This window comes from Phasianus colchicus, chromosome 2, assembly GCF_987193195.1.
Source record: "Phasianus colchicus chromosome 2, bPhaCol1.hap1.1, whole genome shotgun sequence".
NCBI lineage: Eukaryota > Metazoa > Chordata > Aves > Galliformes > Phasianidae > Phasianus > Phasianus colchicus.
In genome coordinates, this window is record NC_143437.1 from 75,548,528 (window position 1) to 75,564,466 (window position 15,939).

Genomic DNA, 15,939 nt, shown 5'->3' on the forward strand with positions numbered 1-15,939 from the left:
TTACAGTGTGATTATAGTTACTTTCACAAAGTAGAAAATTGGTCTGCTTTTAATCTAACAACTTAAAAGCAGCATGCAGTAATCAGATTCGATATTGGTCGTTTGTTCTGAGGAGGAAATGCACTTAAATCTATTTGAAACTGCTTTTATGCAGCTTTTTACTTCTAAACCTCTGTGGGAAAGGCCTTAGAACTTAGCAGCCATATATTTTTGTTTGTTCACTTTGTTCAAATAGCTGATCGTGTAAATTTGCTCTTCTCTGTCAAATTATTTTAACAGAGTGTCCTGGTGTCACTTAATAAAAATGTCCACTGCAAAAGAAGATTTCTGCAAGGTGGAAGTTAGTGCTAAGCATTGTATTAAGATAAAGCCAGTTTGCTGTATCATCCTTTAAAATAAGTCACTGCTGTTTGCTGAAGAGGAAATAAGGCTTTCCTGATGGAAAAATCCATCCATATTCATTTCTGAAGTGTATGGTACAAGAGTACTGCTGATGCATTGTGAATTCTGAGATGTATTTTATAGTTAGTTTAAAGAAAGGTCATCTAGAATGAAAGCCCTCCAGCTAGTTATCAGAAACCTTAGTTTTCTTTTCTATAAGTTTTTCCCCAAAGTCTACTCTATTTCTAGAACTTGCAGAGCGTGTTTTCCTTCAGCAGATTTCAAGCTCAGAAACCTAGCACTGGATCTTTTGACTTTTGTTACCATATGCTCCACAGTAGTGTAGAGTTTTTGTGATACAATGCGGGATGAATCTGAACGTGTTTCAGGCCCTGTCTCTTTTGGTGGTTTTTGGACTTGCAATGATGTTGATTTTGGAAGGTGTAAAACAATTTAAGAGTGTTACCAAAATAAAAATTGTCTTGTATGTAAGAAATTAGGAGTCATAAGGAACAGAATGAGGAAGATAGATCTTTTCTAAACAACTCAGGTTATTAAGCTGTCATTTCTGAGATTTGATGATCATCTGGTAGCCTGACTTCTGAAATTGCTTTGTTCTCCACTCTTAATCAAAGAGAGAACCAAACTTATCTGGTTCTTGGGAAGTGGCTTTCTCTATATTGATTGGGATACTTGTCTCAGAGTTCTCAGGCACTGTCTCATACTGAACAGATCAGGCAAAAAATGCCTTCTGTATTTTTTCCAATTTTTAGCTACGTGATTTCCTTGTTCCAGTGGTAGGCTATTTTCATATTTAAAAAAAAAAAAGTAAAAAATTTGCAGCAAGTAGTATGTGCTTTTGTTCCAGCTTAAAGCTTTGTGCTTGTCAAGAAGCCTAACTAAGGGATTTACCTTTTGTGGTATCTCTCTACTCTTTTACATAGAATCACCAAGGTTGGAAAAGACCATCAAGATGATCCAGTCCAACCATCCACCTACCACCAATATTTCCCTCTTAACCACTTCCCTCAGTAAAACATCTAAATGTCTCTTGAACACCTCCAGGGGCGGTGACTCCAACCGCCTCCCTGGACAGCTCATTCCAGCACCTGACCACTCTTTCAGAGAAGAAATTTTTCCCAGTATCCAACCTAGATAGCAAGATTTCTAAATTTTGATCTGTGGTCTGTAATTTGGTCTGTAAGTACTCACTTGTGTGTCACTCATTCATTTTTCTATAGCAATAATAAAAATTATAATGAAAGTTTTACCTAAATGACCAGCAGACTGTTCTTTGCTGCAGCTAGAGATGAAACAGGCCAAGCTGCAGATTTTGTGAATGTATGCAGTGCAAGATCAACACAATTGAAGCATGATGCTTTGAATGTTATGAATGTTTTTGGAATTGTCACTTTAGGATTTTTTCTGAATTCTTGGTACTGATAACTTTTGAGTATGTTTTAGTCATACTATGCCATAACAAATAAAGCATACAGAGTAATTTCCATTTTTTGTTTGACAGTATTGAGGCAGCTGTGGCTACCTTTGCTCAGGCTAGACCACCAGGTATTTATAAAGGTGACTATTTGAAGGAATTATTTCGTCGTTACGGAGATGAAGATGATGCACCATCACCACCTGAGCTACCAGAGTGGTGCTTTGAGGATGATGAAGAGGAAGATGATGACAACGGTAAAACAGGAGGCCAAGAATCAGAACCTGGATCATCAAGCTCTTCCTTTGGCAAGAGGAGAAAAGAACACCTAAAACTGGTATTTTTGATTAATAACTTAAGATTCTAATTGCTGAATGTACTTGCATAAACTCATGGTCATCTGTTACTACACTGTAAATGCTAGACAAGTGATCTTGCAAGTTGGGAACTAGTAGTATTGTCTCTGACCAGGGGAAACATTGTTTTAATGTTTCCTGTATGAACACTGAACATTGACGTTCAAAACCTTAACTATTTCAGTGGTAACAATGACTTAAATTTTTCAAATACTACCTTTTCTTAAGCTTGAATTGAGCTAAAAAATTTATTCATAATTCTCTGATCTATTGTTAAGGTGAAATGTTCTGGAGGTGTATGGGGGTGTAAAACAATTTCTAGTTATTTTTTTGTAGCCATGTGGATCAAAGTTCAGTCTTTTAAATTCAGTGCTCATTTTGGTAAATATAATTAATTTGAAAACCTGAGAGGATTGAGACTGGGATTAGCAAGAAGCAATGTGATTTTTAGAAACCCAACGCAATTCTGAAATTACTTTTTTTTTTTTTCCAAAGCTTTTTTAACTATACAATGATAAGTACTTTTCTTTAGGTTGGAACTGCCAAACTGATTTTTTTTTTTTTACTTGTGTTTTGATGCATTAGCAACTGAGGTGTGATGGCAAGGCTGAAGAGAGCCATTTTTCCACAGGTATAAAACTAAATTGATGTGTTTAGCAGGAATCGCCATACTGTTCTCATAGGCTTTTTCTTATCTGCCAGCATAGATTTTTTTTGAAAGCTGAAAGCTAAATTATACGAATAAGCATATTAATAACTAAAACTTAATTAAGAATTAGAGAATTTGTGAAAGACAGAATCATTTAGTTAATATGCATATTCGTATAATTCAGTTTTGCAGCTCTGGAGGAACAGTCTTTGACATGAAGAGGAGGAACGGGGAGAATTCTTTACCATGATACTTGGCTGGCAGATTGGACTGCATCTTAACTGAGATGGATACAGTCTATTTGTGATTCCTTATAAATATGCAATCTACAGGGAGAATTATTATCAGGTAAATACCTCTTGCTTAGATTTTCTCTTACAGAATCATAGGATGTTCTGAGTTGGAAGAAACCCACAAGGATCATGAAATCCAGCTCCTTACTCCACACAGCACCACTCAAAAATCAGACCATATGACTGAGAGTGTTGTCCAGATATATCTTTGAACTCTAACAAGCTCAAGGCCACAACCACTGCCCTGGGCAGCCTGTTCCATGCCCACTGCCCTCTGATGTAGAACCTGTCCCTAACCCCCACCTGCCCCTCCTCTGACACAGCTCCATGCTCTTCCCTTGGGTCCAGTTGCTGTCACCAGAGAGCAGAGCTCAGTGCTGCTCCTCCACTCACCTCGTGAGGAGCTGTAGACAACCATGAGGCCTCCTCTCTGGGCTGAACAGAGCAAGGGACCTCAGCCAATCCTCATATGTCTTCTCTACACCCTTTACCATCTTTGTAGCCCTCTTTTGGATGCTCTGATAGCTTTACATCTTTATATTATGGCACACAAACCACGCACAGTACACAAGGTGAGCACAGCACAGAGCAGAGTAGGACAACCCCTTCCCTTGTCCACTGGCAGTGCTGTGCTTGATGCACTCCTGGGTATGGCTTGTCTTCCTGGCTGCCTGGGCACACTGTTGACTCATGTTCAATTTACTGTCAACCAAGACCCCCCAGATCTCTTTCAGTGGTGCTGTTCTCCACTCTGTATGTATAACCAGTTATTTTTATACTATCTAAAGGGCTAAATGTTCATTGTTACTGTTGATTTCTCATAGCAGATGTTTTCAGGTTTCTAATCTGACTCCTTGAAAGACCAGAGGATATGTAATGTCAAACTAAACAGGACTGTTATGATAGTGATGTTCTGAAATGTTTTCATTTGACCCAAATCTTTGAGGGAATAGAAGAAAAGTTCTGGGGGTAGAGGAGATACCTCCCACGGGTCTTCCTAGAACAGTGAATAGTCCAAAGCAACTGTCCAAATAGCTCATGGAGAGAGATAAGCATACTGCCCATTACACAAATTTTGTCTTGGACTGGAGAAACTTTACTGTTGATGTCAAAAAGTCTTCAGAACCCCTCCCTCTCCCCCCCCCTTTTTTTTTTTCCCCCCTGCTGTATATAAGCTGTATATAACAGTTAGAACATTAGTTTCCTTCGTCAAGATCTGAATGTAGCTGACGGGTAACAGTGGGTCTGTTAGCTAATACTTAAAATCTCACTTTGGGGAAAAAATCTCCCAAGTATTTTGCAAATAGGACAGTGAGTTATACTTCTGAGCCAAAACTTTCAAACTTTTCATGGGTCAAACAGATCTTTTAATCTTTATTAAGAAGTACCATCTGTTTTATTCCTATGTAAGTCGTGCATTTCACAGGAAGTACAGGGTGTAACATGCAGTGCTTCTAAAATGGGTGGCTATGTCTCAACCAGCCTGGAAGTGGTGGTTACTACTAATGATTTCCGTTGTGATTTTGAGGGGAGCTGTCTTGTGGTCATGTGTGAGACCGAAGGAAACCATTAACCTTCATAACCTTCAATTGATATAGTTAGCCACAGTAATATTTAAGTATCAAAGTATATTGATTGTAAATGTTAGTGATTTTCTAATCTACCTTTTTTTTAGCCAACATTTAACCCTTATACTATACTTGTGAACATGCTTTCAATACAGAAAAAAATGTCACGTTCTCATTTTTTTGCAGCAGTGTTTTCTTATGTAGTTTACCCCTATAGTCTGTTTAGTACTGACTATTCTTGACATTCTTTATATTCTGTCATGTTCACCCACATTTTTTTCTGAGGCTTTAGTGCCTGTAAATGAACACAAGCCTCTAGCTGAAGCCACCTCAGTGCATAACAGAAAGGAATTAATTTTGTCTTAAGGCTAATACTTCTGCTTATGTGTCTCAGTATAATTGCCTTTTAGAAGATGGACTAATGCTAATTCAGCACATGGTCTATATCTGCCTCCTTTTTCTCTTATCTTCTGTGTGTGTGTGTATATGTAGAATTTCTTATTCCTCATTAAATGTGGAAGGTATTTTCCCCCTCCTCATTTCTAAGGATTGCTTGCTTCCTCTCTTTCAGAAAGTATGCTCTTTTTATATTATGTTTCTTCTCTGGAGAGCTTTCTTCAAACGTTTTGCACTTGATCAAGTCTCCGAGTAGCTGAAGATGGTCATCACCCAGGCCTTGTGATAGCTGTTGGGATCGGGGATGTGTGGGAGGGCATGGCTCCAACCCTACACTCTCCTCCAGCTGTTGTTCTAAATCTGACTGAAGACATGATGATGCACTGCCACTTTTCTTTCTGCTGAAGCAATGAATGTAGGGATGCAGTGGCAAGGGTGAAGAATTTCAGGACTACAGATGATATGAAGGGCTGTGCAGAGTGTAGCTGCTATAAGCACGTAGTTACCTGGGATCTTGAGGTATTCCTGCTAAGCTGACTATTCTTGCATTTCTGCACCATGCTCAGCCCATTTCCATGAGATTGTTGTTAGCTCAACAACAGTGCAGAAAGTAGATGAGTCTGGCTCAGTTCTGGCACCTTGTTGCAGGAACTATTCATGTGAAACCCGGAGCACTGAGCTTACCAAGTATCAATATGCAGATGGATCACCTGTTTTTCCTACTGCTGTGGCTTAGCTACAGAGTATGTCTGAGGCCTGACTTTATTCTGTAATAGCATCATCTTGTCTGTCTGCTGCTATGGCTCTATTAACACTAGCATCCTGGATGAAGTGTCTGGCTACCTGAGTTGATTATATTCTTAGGCTGCAGTAATTGAGTGAAATAGTCTCTTCTTACTATTGTACAACCTTGTCTTCACCCTATGATGTCAGCACTTTGCTCCTCACTCCCCCCAGTCCTCTTCTTGTTTCAGATTGACAGTATATTACAGTGAGGGGTTACAGTGTACCTGTCAGGGGAATGGAGAAGCCAGTGTGGAAAAGCAAAAGCTTGGCTGCTTTGTCCAATTATAAGCTGTACTTTTTTCCTTAATTCTTTCATACTTGCATCTCTCCACCCTGAAGTTGTAACTGTGTGTTTGTGTATATGTATATATATCTATATGTACATGTATGTAATCATGTAAATCAAGCACATGCTGCTTATGTAAGAGAACCCGTTGTCAGGTATTTACAGTTAAAAGCTCTTCCAGTAAACTAACAGACCAAACTAAGTGACTGGAACTAAATGAGGGTGCATACTTCCTATGTGCTGGAAATCTGATGCCTCTGTAATTTTGAGTAATTCACTCCAACTCCATGCTTTTCTTACCATGCAGAGAATTTTTGAATTGTAGTAATGCAGAATCATGCTTGTGATGTCAAGTGTGAAAGCATGTGCAGCTGTTTTTAGTTCATGGCATAATTTGATAGTGCTATGCACTCTGATGTCAGCAGCTTCAAAATCAGTTGTGTAAGTGCATAGTTCTCATAATCAGTCTGCAGGAGACAATTTAAAGTGGTAAGCACCAGCACCAGTTTCTTGTTTATGACTTTATTTTTTGGAAGATATTTGCTTTTGCCTGCTTTTTGCTTTCATCTTAGCAGTCCCTAATGCTGCTGCACTCTGATGTTATTCAGAGTAGGAGGTTACAACGAAGTCACAATCCTTTATTTCCTAGTGCTGTTAACCCTTTATTGAGAACCCAAACACCATGCTAGCCAGGCTTATGAAAGCTCTGCCTCCCTTACTGAGTCACCTGTGTGCTGCTGCACCTACTGGTGCAAGCAGAAATAGCATGGGATAAGCGAATCTCTGAAAGTCTGTGGAATTTAAGGTAATTAAGGTTGTGAACTAGCTTATTGCTTCAGGATGTACTGCTCTCAGAATATGGATTTGGTGGCACAGCTGAGCCTATCTTAAACTTGGGTTCTGCTTTCCTTTCACTCTTTGTGTTCTTTTTGCTTCCACTGTGCAGGCACCAGCACTGACTCATCCAATGGTGAGCTAATTCAGGATACCAATTTGGAAGAATATTACTAATTCATGTTGTTATTTTTGCCATCTTAGTTCTTCAACTTGCTCAAGAGTGGAACAGATGAGTGCAATGGTGTGTGGAAGGGGAAGAGAGCATAAAGACTCCTTTCATAAGTAGTATGTAGCTAGATTTGTTAAAGCAAGTTTCAAGCTTTTTAGAGAGCAGGTGGAAAATACTTCTGTAATCATATACAGGATATGCAGTTCTACAGGTGAAACTTCGTGCTTTGATCTTTTTAGTCTACTTCTGAGGTTTTGTGATGCTGCTAAAATAAGTCTGATAGATTTGGCATCTCCATAGAAACATTCAGTTCTGTAGCTTTCTCAACCTGATGGCCTTATTGGGTTCCGTTGTGCAGAATTTTATTCTACTCAGCATCAAATCTTTTCTAGAACACAAAGATTATTTGAGTTTTATTTTCCATATTCTTTATTGATGTCTGCTTAGGCTTATCTGGGGCATTCAGAATAGCCTCTAAATTTTGGCAACCTGGTTTAGATTGGTAACAAAATTATATCAGTGTACTTTCATACATGTTTTTGTTACAAACCAGCTGTTTATTTTCTCTTTCCTTAAGACGTTTGTCCTAGATCAGCCAAGAAACCTCTAAGTTTGGTGCTGCATAAATACTCTTTTTTCCCCTACTGCGTAAGTTTGAGTTTTGAAACACAAAACATGCTACATCACCTAACTGGAATTAAAAACGTGGATTTTAACTTCTTGTACTGGAATTACCATCGAGGTCTGAATGCAGTTAACATAGTCAATTGAAAACATGTATGTCTGAGATTTGGAGGGAGAGAAAAGGGACTTAACTGCTTCATCCATTGAGGTGCTTTTTTTGTTTTTTTTTTTTTTAAAAAAAGAACAAATTGTCCAAAGATGTTTTTGTGACTTCATTAATTTCTGTGCTGCTGAACTTTGTCTCTGCTGCTTGTAAGCAGCTCTTATTTTCCATGAATGGAGGAAAGCACTGAATTTTTGGTAGAAGAATACAATTTATGCATTTTTTTTTAATATTTTCTAGTTTAATTTTGTCATTAGTTTACAATTTACTTGTTTTGAGGTTATATATATATATTTTTTTTTGACACTTTTTTATTCCCAAAAATAACTCATTTCAGTTCTTGGGTTCATTATGTGGCCCACATATTTGACTTTACTGACAAAGCTGAACTGATCATGGTATTTGGGGGAGAAATAGAATCATAGTATCGTAGAATTGCTCAGGTTGGAAAAGACCTTAAAGATCATCAAGTCCAACCACAACCTAACCATACTACCCTAACTAACAACCCTCTGCTAAATCATGTTCCTGAGCACCACATCCAAATGGTTTTTAAACACATCCAGGGATGGTGACTTAACCACCTCCCTGGGGAGCCTATTCCAGTGCTTAACAACCCTTTCTGTAAAGAAGTTTTTCCTGATATCCAACCTAAACTTGAGGCCATTTTCCCTCATCCTGTCACCAGTGAGAAGAGAACTGGACTGGAAGAAGTCTCTAAGCTAGTACTGCTTGTTAAGATCATATGTTGTTATAGTAGCCTGAATCTTGTATTGATGTTCTGATCTGCTTTTATGAAAGCTTATGTACTGATTTTTTTTTTTGTTAATTTTATTTTTATTTAGGGTGCAGTTTTCTTGGAAGGTGTAACAGTTAAATATGTGAACCAGGTGACAACACAACCAAAGTTGGGAGGAATACAGCAAAAGTGCCAGCAATTCTGTGGATGGGAAGGGTAGGAGAATATTTAGAACTTTTTTGTTTATACTGTCTAGAAATGTTGCGTTTCTAGTTTTGTAGGAGGAAGTAGTCAAAAAGAGTGGTTGGTTTAGATGGACTTAAAGAAAAAAAAAAGCCTCCAAAAACTCCTCAAAACTGAAACAAGTGAGGATTTATACTTCAGTTGTACAATATAATACTCGTTTTTGGGGGCCAACTTGGTTTTATGTCCAACATTAATGAGTGTTGGTTTTAATGTCTCAGATTCTGAACTTCTCCTTCGTCAAGCTGGAGCTCAAGGGAGTAGCTTGCAGTGCTTCCAAACAGTCTGAAGCTTACAGTTTTTCCAATGCTTCTGGTTTTAAATGCAAATCTCTCTTCTTCTAAAATTAAAATTTTGAAGTTCTGCATAATTCATTATTTTGTCATGGACAAGTACCCTTGTTACTATCAGAAAAACATTTGATTCCTCTTGCAAAATACCTGGTTGGAAAGATGTTCTAGACTTGCTGCAAGGTTAACCTTGATTTAGAACAAGATGTGACTTCAGCCACGTGATGTTAAAAAATGCATTACCTTGTGTGACTGCTCACTGCAGAACATTAATAAACATATTTCTCTTTTGAGGTCTGGATTCCCCGGAGCACAGCCTGTTTCCATGGACAAGCAAAATATTAAATTTCTGGAACAGAAACCATACAAAGTTAGCTGGAAAGCAGACGGCACACGGTAAGCTCATTTTAAATGAAAAAGAAATACCCTGTAAACTGGGTGGAAGGTTGTATTTTCCCAGGAAAGTGAACTAACATCTGCAACAGACAAAGCACATTCTAACAGCAAAACCAACTCCAAGGTTTTTTTTTTTCCTTGGTACCCATCTTGTTGATGTTTGTGGCTGAATTTCATTTTAGCAGCTGCTCTGCAGACTGGCTGTGTGTACTTTTATTCTTCTCTTTGACCCCTGTCTGTCTGTCAGCTAGGATTTGCCAGTAAGGTCTTAGAATAATCTTAGGTAACCGTAAGAGTTTGTTAAGCTAAAGAATTTGTTTATAAAAGCGAAATTAAAATTTATATTTGAGCCTTCAGAAGTAAATTAATGTTAGAAATGTCATGGTTTTTGTTTTTCTTCACACTGTGATCCTTTATTCAGACTTGTGGTTCATACTGGCCAAAGGGTCAATAGTTTCATCTTCCCTTATCAGTTCTCTTGCTTTCATTGTAAGGGGGACTTTTTTTTTCCTCCCTTTGGAAACAGACTACAACTTCATTACATTGATCTTTTGAACCTATTCAGTTTTATGATTGCTAGTTTGAAATGCATCCTTACGTGCAATTTCTTGTTGTTTTTTTTTTTTTAAATTTGTCCAGGCACTTGCTATGATTTTTAGATGGGTACAATACTCTGTCTTGTCTACAATTGCTAATGCAGAGTAGTGTGGGTTTCATACAAGCTTTGTTGTATTTTGTCTTATTTTGAGTATTTGAGCTATTGTGTGGTATTTCAGATTGTGCCATAGGTCTGTGCTGTGGTAGTCAAGCGTGCTCCGTTGTGACTGATTGTTACACACATATAGACGAGATAAATATGTGTATATAAAATACATACAATGGAATCCCAAGCATCAATTTATTTGACTTATTTTTCCACAATATATCTTGCAAAATAGAAATATTTTGCTTTTAAGGCAAAAATTCTGAGGCATTGCATAAAAAAATTAAATTCTGTTGGGAAGAATTCTGCTGTTATTTTACTTGAAGCAGGATTATTGCCAATGCTTCAGAAATTTAATTTGGCTTCATCTTGTCAAATCTTGAGAACTCCCAGGATGGGGTTTATATAGCCTTTGAGTAATCTGTTCTGGAGCTGCAATGCCCATCCAGTGGAGAAAGTTTGCTTTTTTTTCTCCCTCTGCTATAGACAGGGACACTTTCCACTGGACCAGGCTGCCCAGGGCCCCATCCACCCCAGCTTTGAACACATCCAGGGATGAAGCATCCACAGTTTTTTTGGGCAGCCTGTGCCAGTTCCTCACTACCCGCTGAGTAAATATTTCTTTCTGATACCTGATGGAAATCTCTCCTCTTCTAGTTTAAAGCTTGTCCTTTCACTATGCTGCCTGGCAAAGAGTCTCTTCCCTTCTTTCTTTTTTCTTGTAGGCCTCATTATGTGCTAGAAGTCTGCACTGAGGCCTCCTTGGAGTCTTCTCTTCTCCAGGCTAGACAACCCTAACTCCCTCAGTCTTTCTTTACGTGAAGGTGCTTCAGCCTTCTGATCATCCTTATAACCCTTCTCTGAACCTGTTCCAACAGCTCCGTGTCATTCTTATGCTGGGGACCCGGAGCTGAACACAGTCTAGGTGGAATTTCACAAGAGCAAGGGAAAGAATCACCTCCCCCACCCTGCTGGTCACAATTATTTTGATGCAGCATGCAGTGGGCTTTCTGGGCTACAAGTTCTTGCTGATAGCATATGCTCAGCTTTTTGTCCTCCTCAGCCTCCAAGTGGCCTTTTCTGTAGGGCTGCTCTCAGTCCATTCTCTGCCCAGCCTGTATTTCTGTTTGGGTTTGTCCTGATGCGGGTTCAAGACTTGGCCTTGTTGAACTTCATGAGTTCATATGGGCTCACCTGAGTGTGTCAAGGTTCCTCTGGATGGCATTGCATCTCTCCAGCAAGTCAGCTGCACCACTCAGCTTGGTGTTGTCCATAAACTTGAAGAGGGTGCATTCACCCTGCTGTCTGTGTCACTAACAGACAGCTGCAGTTGCCTTTTTTGCGAATTTAATATCAAAGTACTTAGTTTAATTTTTGATATTAACAAAACTTAGTGGTCTTGGTCAAAATCACTTTTACAGCTTTGTGTGAAGTGCGAAGAAATGTGCTCTGCCAGTTGTTTGTTCACTGAATGCTGTTGCTAGCACAGGTCAGTTGATGTTTACAAGTGCAGCAAACACATCCAGCATTAGCATGCTCCAGCATGATGAGAACATCATTTGTGATGCATTGCCTAGGACAGGTTCTCAAGGTGACTAGATTGGTGAGGTTTTGATTTGAACATCATCTGCAAGATATCCTTTTGTTCCTTTCTGATGTGTATGAAAAACCTGTGTGTCACAGAGTATCTTCCCTCTACTCCCAGCAGCTAAGAGGAGATATATAGAGTATTTATTCATCACGTTGAAGTAAAACCCCAAGTGTTAGGTGCCCCATTGTCTTTGCGCTCTTGCAAACAGGTATTGTGGCTCTTCATACATGCACATCTTTCTTAATTTGAATTCTGAAATTCCAAAATGATATTTTATGAAAATAAGAGAATATTTTTAAATTTGGAACATTTGTGAAATTACAACAGTTTTCTTGAGTGCTTGGAATCTTCATTGGGAATTGATACTGTAACCTTCTGTTTTTCTTTAGTGTTTCTGGTTTCAAAACTGAAGTCAGGAATACCAGATACTAATGGAAATAATCTTAGTCTCTGCCACTCATAGCATTCAGATCACAGTTGTATGGGAACTGCTGAATCATGGCCTGAACCTCTGATTGATCACCTGAGATGAGCAATGAGTCAGCCACAGAGGCACAGGTGAAGGCAATTCACCTGTGCTGCTGGAAGGGGTGGAGCCTGGCTCCACCTCTCCTAAACCAATTTAAGAGCTGACTACCAGTGGGGAAGGATCTCTTCTGGAGATCCCTCCTCTGGAGGTTTGCAGTGAGCCCAGTACATGGGTAAGCATTCTATCTATTCTCTTTTTGTTATTATAACCTGCTTAGCTAAGCTCTCTGGTTTATTTCATAATTATAACATCTTTATATTCACTGATTATACAACAGTCTTCCATATTGTTGTGAGCACTCTCTTGAAATAGATAGTAATAACATTTCTTGCATTTTATTCAAGTGTGTCTCACTAATAGGATCTTATAGGCTATCTTCTAAAGACTTTTCTCACTTTCATTACTTTGTTAGGTTTGTTATCTTCAGTTTTAGAATGGAATATTCTAGATAATGAAAAGCCTTGAAAATGTGGGAAATTTAATGTCTTATGCAAATTACCAAGAGGTTCCACTTGGACTCCATCAGTATTCAGCACAATTCAGCCAGAACTAAGCTGTCTTCCACACAAAAGGTGTCTCAAATGTTTTTCATCTTCGTTGTTTGTACTTTGGGGTTTTATTAGGTTGGGCAGAGCATGGTGTGAAAATACAAAGCTCACACTCCGTATGACATCCAAGCATTAAGAAGTGTGTCGGCCTTATCACCTCAGGGCTTGAGCACAGTTGGCCAGTGTTAATGTGATGCAGGCATTCTGAGAACACGAGGTTACAGAAACATTGTGTTGGGAGATCCAGGCTTATTCTCAGAGCAGTACTGTGCATTCAAGTGCTGCTGAGCCTGAGCAAATAAACTCAGCCAACAAAACTGACCATGCAAAGAACTAGATGGGATTCTTTGCATTAATTGTGCTTTTAATCCACATTCTAGTTATACTATCTATGAAGTTGACTTCTACAGCTGTGAAAACATTTGTGAAGTATTAACACACATGGCTCAGATATTGTTATTGGTGGTTCTTGCCTTTTCTGACATCTTAATCCTTAAGCAAGTCTTTGTTTCCAGGATTGATTTACACTAGTATTTTAATATGCATTAAAGAAATTTTGTGGATATGTTTTTGAATAATCTAGGCCTTCTAGAAATAGTGATAACAGAAAATGTTACTCTAAAATAATTTCTTTACTGAAATCTATTTTACATTAAAGAAAAAAGAAATACCTTTGTCTGCAGTATCTCTTGTATGCTTTGCCACTGAACAATAATCCCTCCAAAGCTGTGGATCATTGACTAGTGCAGATTGATTTAGAACAAGCAGTAAGATGCCATATTAAAATCAGTGTTACTCTGTAGGATTGTAAGCTATTTTTCACATTATGTTTGTATTTTCGATATGAAAAGCTTTTTTTTATCACATTGTATTCATTTGGAAAATTGAAGTCTTATGAAATACTCTTATGCAACCATAGAGGACATATTCTGCATTTGGAGTAGTTGCATATGAAATAGTAGTACACCTTGAAGACTGCCTTTTGTGAAAGAAATTAGAGAATGCATATAGTTTCTTAAGAGGAATTTAAAGTATTTGGGGTATTTTAAAATTCAAAATGAATAAAGAATAGGAAACTGAATAGTTCTGTTGAATTTTCTCAAACCATATTAACTTACAGTTGGTTGTGGAGATGCACAAACTGGTAGCTCTACTCAGAGAAGAAAATGGTGTTACACAGACCTAGTGTTAATGAAATTCAACTGAGGGAATGCTGTGAAAGAGATAAGACAGAGACCTGAGCTATTATTCGGACGTTTAAACACCGTATAATAATAGCTACCCTAATCAACAATGAAAAATGTCTGGCAATTTTTATATTGGACACGCTTATTATTTTACTGTTCTCCAATGATCCAGACTCCAGGTGTAATTAAACACATTTTCATTAATTGTTCTGAATGCTTGTGTTGACAAGCGTGACCTTCCTGAATTTAATACTAAGACATTTGTTTCTGGAGATGTATTTACAGATACCTGGTTCACTTTATCTGGAAATGAAACCCCTGTTGTCACATCTCTGAACCTATTCTGTCAAATGTATTGCAGCTGCAGCAGTCTATGGTCTGTTTATTTCAATGTTTTTTTGGCTTGCACAGTTTTGTTCTAGTTGTTTTTCTGCCTTTTTGATTAAAAGAGTGCTACTGTTTCATCAGACTGGCTAGACTTAGAAAAGTAGATGCTTAACTATTAATATTATTTTACACTTTCTCACTTGAATATAACTTGCTCATGTGGGTCAATAGCAGTATTTTCTCAGCCTAGGCAAACTCATATTTCACCATTGTTAAATATTTGCATTTTATTCCTTCAGTGGTAGTTTTCTCTAGATGTTTTCATAGTTGAAGCCCTTATTTTTAGGTTGCCTTAAGTGACATATAGTATCAGTAATTTCACGAGGACGTTTACTTTTCTCCAAATACATCTCTTCTTCCTATTGATTTTAACTGGAGCTGAATGTTCTTGCTTTCTAAGTATTGCTATATTTTTCTAACCATAGTGAAAATAAAAAACATTGAAGTATTTATTAAAAGGTAATTACCACCTGGCAATGACTAAATAATGTGATTTAATTAGTTAAGTTAGTTAACAGTGATTCTGTAAAACACTTTTGGGAAATTACTGGAGTAGCATCTTACATGCTTACGTAAACGTATGGGTTCTGAGTTTCTTTTCTTGGTCCAAACTCCCCTGTTACAACAGATCCTGGAATTCAAAATCTTCTGATTTACCCTTGCTTACTTCATCCTGGTTCTCAGAGGTTGTGCCTACAGCCTTGCTTGTTCAGTGCCTCACTTTGAGTACTTCTGTTAGCATCACAAAGTGCACATCTTGCTCCATGCTACCTTCTGGAGCAAACCAATGTGCTTGCTCCAAAGGGAAATGCAGTGTTTTCCCCTCTTACCCAGGATGGTTCTTCAGTTTTGATCTTGTGTTCTCAAACACTCCTAAATTTACTCCTGCATTGCCTGTGGGAGCGTATGTACCCACAGAACTGCTATAAAGACACTGCTAAATGACAGTGCAGCTGCTTTTTATATGTTCATAAACTGACATAATGTCATAATGGCTGTTAATGTTCTGATCTCATCTTCTCTTTTTCCTTCCTGGGTGGACAGTACTGTGCTGTGCAGCACTCCATAAAGCACAGTGCCTGTGAGCAGACATGGGAGATGCCCAACTCCCAGTGCAGTCAGAATGTTCTGTGCAGCCATTCAGCAAGGCCTACAGCAAGTGCTGTGTTTGGTCTACCAAATCACTCAGTGTTTCCTTTCTGAGTTAATGAGAGGTTGTGGTCTAGGAACTCAGCAAACATTTTTATAAAGGCCTATGTGAAAACCCAGATCCATGCTTGTCTCAGATTGAGGCTCTCTTTGGGAAATATACTTCCTTTGTGGCAGCTCTTTGTGTGTGTTTGTGTATGTAAAATATTACTTGGAAGTCATTCTGTTTTGGGA

At 38.3% G+C, this 15,939-nt stretch overlaps 1 protein-coding gene across 4 annotated transcripts in view; it reads left to right on the forward strand.

Moving 5' to 3' along the window:
* RNGTT (RNA guanylyltransferase and 5'-phosphatase) overlaps positions 1-15,939 on the forward strand; it is a 188,265-nt gene that overhangs the window by 18,306 nt on the left and 154,020 nt on the right. For all 4 annotated transcript variants that reach the window (XM_031611103.2, XM_090136022.1, XM_090136023.1 and 1 more), the window contains 3 exons: positions 1,904-2,153; positions 8,789-8,898; positions 9,510-9,611. In XM_031611103.2, coding sequence (XP_031466963.2) covers positions 1,904-2,153; positions 8,789-8,898; positions 9,510-9,611 — 462 coding nt within the window. The remainder of the gene's footprint in view (positions 1-1,903; positions 2,154-8,788; positions 8,899-9,509; positions 9,612-15,939) is intronic.